General features: G+C 45.2%; 2 protein-coding genes across 4 annotated transcripts in view; both read right to left on the bottom strand.

The window, feature by feature from the left end:
* The window catches only part of elac2 (elaC ribonuclease Z 2), a 25,429-nt gene extending 24,818 nt beyond the window's left edge, over positions 1–611 (bottom strand). The window contains exons 1-3 of one of the 2 annotated variants that reach the window (XM_084455821.1): positions 560–611; positions 113–327; positions 1–9 (exon numbers count right to left, since the gene is read on the bottom strand). The exon at positions 1–9 is cut by the window's left edge and continues 42 nt beyond it. In XM_084455821.1, the coding sequence (XP_084311947.1) occupies positions 1–9; positions 113–315 (212 nt within the window). In that variant the 5' untranslated portion in view covers positions 316–327; positions 560–611. Of the gene's footprint in view, positions 10–112 lie in introns of both variants that reach the window. The other variant, XM_084455820.1, reaches the window with a different exon arrangement.
* A 927-nt stretch (positions 612–1,538) lies between these two features.
* The window catches only part of LOC311323897 (dual specificity mitogen-activated protein kinase kinase 4-like), a 13,766-nt gene continuing 7,804 nt past the window's right edge, over positions 1,539–7,500 (bottom strand). For both annotated transcript variants that reach the window (XM_084456205.1, XM_084456206.1), the window contains 4 exons: positions 6,770–6,847; positions 3,910–4,058; positions 2,754–2,799; positions 1,539–2,384 (listed from right to left, as the gene is read on the bottom strand). In XM_084456205.1, the coding sequence (XP_084312331.1) occupies positions 2,271–2,384; positions 2,754–2,799; positions 3,910–4,058; positions 6,770–6,847 (387 nt within the window). In that variant the 3' untranslated portion in view covers positions 1,539–2,270. The remainder of the gene's footprint in view (positions 2,385–2,753; positions 2,800–3,909; positions 4,059–6,769; positions 6,848–7,500) is intronic.

Raw genomic sequence — 7,500 nt, 5'->3', positions numbered from 1 at the left:
AACAGATACCTAGGAGAGAGGAAAGGTCTTAGCTAGGCCACAGATTCAGGAGACAGAGTAGGAGCAGTGGGTCATCTATGCTCCCCGCAGGGCTGCCCTGGCGATAGCTTACCTATTGAACTCGGAGAACACATAGAGGGACGGTCCGTTATCCCGGCTGCCCGCACCGACTACCTGGACGTACACCGTGGCTGGCCCGTGCAAGTCCTGGGTCCGCTTTCTATGCTCTCGTGACTTCACGTGCCGTAGAGTCTCTTTCGGGTTCATTTTCTTGTTACCCTGCATTTTCGTTTGTCCCGAAGCATTCGTGGCCATTGTCCGCAGAAACTGGAAAACAGTCCGATGAAAACGACTCTCACTGCATGAGGTGACACAGGGGCGACCGGGGAATGTGTGCCTCACCAGTAGCAATGCTGAGACTTTCAGCTTCAGGGACACTATATTCATACTAAACATCCGTCGGGACGTCAGGCCAAAACGTGCAAATCACACAATCGCCCAACACACAAAGCAAATAATCGGGCGGAAATTGCATAACATTGCTGAGGTTTAATTTTACCTAACTGTGCATCCACTCTTCACTTTTAGAGGTTGACACATGGGAATGTTTCTTCCGGCATCGAATGATGACGTTACTCGTGTATTGTCGTTCATTGGTGCGAGACCATTCCTGAAGTCTGTGGACCAATCATATCAGGGCGTGGAGAGGTAGGCGGACCAATGGGTAAACCTCTATCCACGTTGGAAATTGCTGCTACACATAAACGGGAATCTATTATTTTTTTGCAATCTTTATTTATTTTACATTAATTTATTCAGAGAAGTCCACTTGAGATTTAATTAATTTATTCAGAGAAGTCCATTTCGACCTCACACCATAGCCACATTTGAACTATATATGTGGCCCTTGAAAATGTAATAAAAGCGAAATGGTGACATTTCACAAAAGCGCTTATATCAACAACAAAATTTCATCCGACGACTTCGTGTCCAATTTCTAAATTGTAGACCATTCCATACTCACACAAAAATATGAACCCCATTTGGCCACGGGGGACGCTACAGCAACCGATTGAATTTTTGCAACTTAAGTATTTTCGCTTGTTATAGCGCCACCCTGTGGGCAATCAGTTTAAACTTTCTCCAGTGACTACATGCCCACGCATCACTGCACAAAGTTTTGTAAAAATCGTCATCGCAGTTGGACCTAAACATGAAATTAGCTCTCTAACACCCCCACTTTGTTTGACTGGGCCAATAAGGGGGGGTTACACGATTATGTGGCGATCTCAATACAAAGTTTATTGGTGTTCCGTCCAACCATTCTGAAAATGATACACATCATTGCAAGTTGCAACTGTACACTACATAGCAGCTCACTGTATCTGCTCATGTTAAGGACATGTCTTATGTGGATGAACTAATCACTGGTCATAATATAAGCACATCTTTGCTCACAATGCAACGCTGCAGTAAATGAGTTGAAAGCAAACCCAACATGTTTCTTTCTCTCTTTTTATTATTTATATATATCAGCACATATTCCATTGCACGGTGAGGGCAGCCCCCCCTGGAGGACCAGGGACCACCTGCTCATGTCTAAATTGCTTTACACCCTAAGAAGCAAGGTTTCATTTAAGATACCAAAACACAATGCTTAAAGTCACATACATGGAGGAGTCAGGACAAATTCACAAAGAGCATGATTCCAGTATGTCGATCAGAATCTTCCAAATCATATATTCCACAAGTGATTTAACTCTATAAATACATAGTTCCAGATTTTTAAATCACTGTAACTGTTTCCACATTAGAGAGATGAGGCCTCACATCAAGATGAACCAAGACCATGGTATATTCATTCAGTTACTATTATATACTTACATATGAGTGTGTGTGTGTGTGTGTGTGAAGAGAGAGCTAACAGAAGTGTGTGTGCATGTGTGTATGTGTAAGTTTAAAATATATAAGTGTGTGTGTTTGTGTGTGTGTGTGTATGTGTGCGTGCGTGCGGTGTGCGTGTGTGTGTGTGCATGCGTGTGTGCGTGCGGTGTGCGTGTGTGTGTGTGTGTGTGCGTGCGTGCGTGCGTGCGTGCAGTGTGCATGTGTGTGCGTGCGTGCGTATATCATACAGATGTGACTGAGATGAACACCAGTCTATTTCACATGGTGTTTTGGGCGTTTCTTCTCTTTAACACTGCTATAATGGGATTAAGCAAATCTTTACACCATGGCTTTGTTTGTTTGTTGTTCCAGGTTGTTGTTGTTGTTCAGTCAGCGTACATGGGTGAGCTGGGTGAGGCGGGCATCTGGTCCAGAATGGCGCACACGTAGCTGGCCACATCCACCCACCGCTCCTCATACATCAATATGAACGCGTGTTTCTGGAGGGGGAGACGCACACACACACACACACACATATGAACGTGTGTTTCTGGAGGGGGAGACGCACACACACATATGAACGTGTGTTTCTGGAGGGGGAGACGCACACACACACACATATGAACGTGTGTTTCTGGAGGGGGAGACGCACACACACACACACACATATGACAGCTTGCTTCAGTCCTATGGAGCTGTCAGTGAGTATAGCTCTGGATGTGAAGAGATTAGACAGATGAGAGAGAGAGAGAGAGAGAGAGAGAGAGAGAGAGAGAGAGAGCGAGCAAGAGATGGATAGATAGATAGATAGATAGATAGATAGATAGATAGATAGATAGATAGATGTTTTAATGGTATATAATAGTTACCAGCAACTCTTTGTATTTTGGCCTTTTAGACTCGTCCTTGGTAAGGCTGTTTGGGGTTGGGGAGGTGGAGAGATGATGGTTAATAGAGTACTAAACCAAACTAATGGGTTATCAGATTCAAGGTAGTACCAGCTTTGGCCACCAGGTGGGGGACAAACACAACTAGGCTGCACTCTGAATCGCAGACTTCTACTTTTTACTACCAGTACGTACTACAGCTGCCCCTAGAAAGAACGAACTACAGCTGCCCCTAGAAAATACGTACTACAGCTGCCCCTAGAAAGTACGTACTACAGCTGCCCCTAGAAAGTACGCACTACAGCTGCCCCTAGAAAGTACATACTACAGCTGCCCCTAGAAAGTACGCACTACAGCTGCCCCTAGAAAGTACGCACTACAGCTGCCCCTAGAAAGTACGTACTACAGCTGCCCCTAGAAAGTACGTACTACAGCTGCCCCTAGAAAGTATGTACTACAGCTGCCCCTAGAAAGTACGTACTACAGCTGCCCCTAGAAAGTACGTACTACAGCTGCCCCTAGAAAGTACGTACTACAGCTGCCCCTAGAAAGTGTGTACTACAGCTGCCCCTAGAAAGTACGTACTACAGCTGCCCCTAGAAAGTACGTACTACAGCTGCCCCTAGAAAGTACGTACTACAGCTGCCCCTAGAAAGTAGTACTACAGCTGCCCCTAGAAAGTATGCACTACAGCTGCCCCTAGAAAGTACGTACTACAGCTGCCCCTAGAAAGTATGTACTACAGCTGCCCCTAGAAAGTACGTACTATAGCTGCCCCTAGAAAGTACGTACTACAGCTGCCCCTAGAAAGTACGTACTACAGCTGCCCCTAGAAGGTACGTACTACAGCTGCCCCTAGAAAGTACGTACTACAGCTGCCCCTAGAAAGTACGTACTACAGCTGCCCCTAGAAGGTACGTACTACAGCTGCCCCTAGAAAGTACGCACTACAGCTGCCCCTAGAAGGTACGTACTTTGCACGCTCTATGCATACAAATGGGACATACTCCACACCGCATCAAATAAGTGAAAGCTGTAATAAGACTGTTTATTAGCACTAGTCCTAACACTGCACATCCGTGGCAAACATGTTAGTTGTAGTCCTCTCTGTGGCAGACATGTTAGTTGTAGTCCTTACCACAGGTTGACAAAGTTGATGAACATGGGGGAGAAGGCCCTCTCGTCAGAGTTGCTGAGCTGGGGGGGGTCGCCCTTCACCACCTGGGTCAGCTGGTCAAACACGCTGTTCCACTTGGGGTACGGGAACCGACCGGTCGCCAGCTCATACTGCAACACACACACACACACACACACACACACACACACACACACACACACACAGTGAGTGTTCAGTAGTGATCAGAAGGTGTTGATGTGGACGTACCAGTGTGATCAGTGTTCAGTAGTGATCAGGGGCCTAATTTATAAACGTTGCGTAGAATCCACGTAACTAAGTTTGCTTAGCTAAGTACGTACGAAAATATACGCACAAAAAATCTCTGATTTATAAAACGCTGCGTATCACAACCCATGTTTACTTAGGCACGCCAACGCCAGCTGCCCTTTATAAATCACAATCAACACAACTTGGCGCACGTGAACGCGCGTTCTGATCACACCCCAATTAACGCCCACAATTGCCTATAAATGGTCAGTGATACGCCCCTAAAACATATGCAACGAGAATGGAGCCGAGTGCAAAAGGCAGAAAGAGAAAGAGACATTTTACTGATGCGAGGTGGAGGTATTGGTCAACGAGGTAGAGACGCTGCAAAAGGATCTTTTCAGAACGATGATTTCACATGTGCACGACTGATAAGAGCACCTGTTAGGCCTGAGTGGTCCCATTTAGATTATAATGAATTATCTATCATGCAGGCTATATTGGCATTTGTTAAGTGCGGTAGGCCTTATTAGGTGGCTGCTTATATCCAAACTGATCATCATTATAAGCCTATAGTGTTGTTGCATGGGTAATGGGGTTTGGATCTATATTGCACGTAATGTTTCACAGGGTGGCCCATGAATAAAAGGCCTAACTTATCAACGTATAAACGGGTCAATTTACAATGACATCCATAACAATGCAAACATGTAGGTCTATAGTGACTACTTAAGGCAATTATCCCCAATTAAACTGTACGACAGATCTGAGGGTTCTTTGCAGCAGCCAATTTGTGTATTTTCCGGGATATCGTGCATTTCACATACTTTCTCAAAACAAAACATTCTGTAGGCATATAGAAGCTGTGTGTTCCAATGGATGTTGCGGGATAGCCAAGCACATATTGGAACATCTGTGCCAAGTCCCGGCATATCCAAGGCCCCGTGCGTCATGGCCTACTATAATCCAGCTATATCAGTGCCTGTATCGAGGTCTTGTAAATATATGGGGTCCATGGATGGGTTTCATGTGACGATTCGGCAAATTAATAATCTAACTTGCTCCCTTGTGTTCTTACAACTTGGAGACGCATCACCTCCATGCGCTGTTTTGCGCACAGCTAATTCTACCAAAGCGGCATGTGAGCATTGGGATGACATGCGTTTTTAGGCCCACATTCCTCGCATGCCTGCTACATGACAATCATAAGACAATATGAGGATATATGATGATGTACAATATAGCCTAATGTAGCCTACAGTTGCCTCAAGTAGGACATTTCCATTCACCGCTCAACATCATTGTAATTGCGGCTTGCCTCAGTGGTCATTCGGGTTTACATAAAAGCCTAATCAAATATAGGCTATAAATACATAAATATATTAACGAATGAATAGGTGGATAATTAAAAATAAGAATAATTCACTAAATAAATGATTAACTGAATAACTAACGGCGAATGCAAAATATGTTTGGTGTGGTTTAGGCCTTATTATAGTTGTAGGCCATCGACATACGGAATCATTACTCTGATAAGCCTATAGGCTCGTGTCGTGTTGTGTTATCAACGTAATGTGGCTTTTATTCATAGGCTACTGCAAGTGATGCTTCACGGGATAGCCTATAAATTAATAGGCCTACAACATAACATTATATTATGACACATGGGTCAATTCACAGACACATCCAAAGCAATGCAGACATTATTAAGTGATTAGGCTACGGTGGCGATTGATTCCGTTTAAACTGTGTGACACATTGGAGGGTTTCTTGCAGTGACCGATGTATTTACTATTCAATATGTCAATATGTCGCAGACTTTCCCCGAGTTTCATTGCTCTGCCATTGGAGTCGCATTTTCCCCTTTCTCCAGAAACGTGCTTATCGTAGTTACGGGAGGGTCGGAGTGTGCGTACAGTTGCGCACACCTTCCGCCAATTTATCGTGAAGCTCATTTTTTATAAATACCGAAAGTTGCTTAGAAAGTTGCTCAGCATGGGTTACGCACGCTTTTGTACTTACGCAACATTTATAAATGAGGCCCCAGGTGTTGAGGGACGTACCAGTGTGATCAGTGTTCAGGTGGTGTTGAGGGATTTACCAGTGTGATCAGAGTGTTCAGTAGTGATCAGAGGTGTTGAGGGACGTACCAGTGTGATCAGTGTTCAGGTGGTGTTGAGGGATTTACCAGTGTGATCAGAGTGTTCAGTAGTGATCAGAGGTGTTGAGGGACGTACCAGTGTGATCAGTGTTCAGGTGGTGTTGAGGGACGTACCAGTGTGATCAGAGTGTTCAGTAGTGATCAGAGGTGTTGAGGGACGTACCAGTGTGATCAGAGTGTTCAGGTGGTGTTGAGGGACGTACCAGTGTGATCAGAGTGTTCAGTAGTGATCAGGTGGTGTTGAGGGACGTACCAGTGTGATCAGAGTGTTCAGTAGTGATCAGGTGGTGTTGAGGGACGTACCAGTGTGATCAGAGTGTTCAGTAGTGATCAGGTGGTGTTGAGGGACGTACCAGTGTGATCAGAGTGTTCAGTAGTGATCAGGTGGTGTTGAGGGACGTACCAGTGTGATCAGAGTGTTCAGTAGTGATCAGGTGGTGTTGAGGGACGTACCAGTGTGATGCCCAGACTCCACACGTCAGAGCGGACGTCGTAGCCCTGCCTGGACGCGCTGGGGTCTATCCTCTCAGGCTGGAGGAACACAGGAACATGAGGAACACAGGAACACAGGAACATGAGGAATACAGGAACATGAGGAACATGAGGAACACAGGAACATGAGGAACATGAGGAACATGAGGAACATGAGGAACATCAATCAGTCAATCAATCAATCAAAGCTTTATTTGTATAGCGCATTTCATACCCAGAGGCAACACAATGCGCTTTACAGAGAACAAGGGAGGTGGGCATACGACCCACTCTCTACATATTCCAGAGGGAAGCAAAAAAACAGTAATCACCCGAGGGCCAGATAAGTGAGCTGTAAACATTCTTCCCTGACCCCTCTCAACAAGGCGATCGAGCAAGCTCCTGGAGTATGTTTGTCTACCGGCTAAGAACATTTATAAAGCAATAAATAACATTAAATTACATTTTCAGAGTAAGAGAGGCTAATAACATAATAGGAGAGACATGGCAAACACTGGTGTATGTCTGTGTGTGCGTGAATGTGCCATGACAACATGAGGAACACAGGAACATGAGGAACACAGGAACATGAGGAACGTGAGGAACGTGAGGAACACAGGAACATGAGGAACATGAGGAACACGAGGAACACAGGAACGTGAGGAACGTGAGGAACATGAGGAACACAGGAACATGAGGAACATGAGGAACAT

This window comes from Borostomias antarcticus, assembly GCF_949987555.1.
Source record: "Borostomias antarcticus genome assembly, chromosome: 22".
Classification (NCBI taxonomy): Eukaryota; Metazoa; Chordata; class Actinopteri; order Stomiiformes; family Stomiidae; genus Borostomias; species Borostomias antarcticus.
Note: the sequence above shows the minus strand (reverse complement) of the source record. Positions and strands in the feature narration are given on the sequence as shown.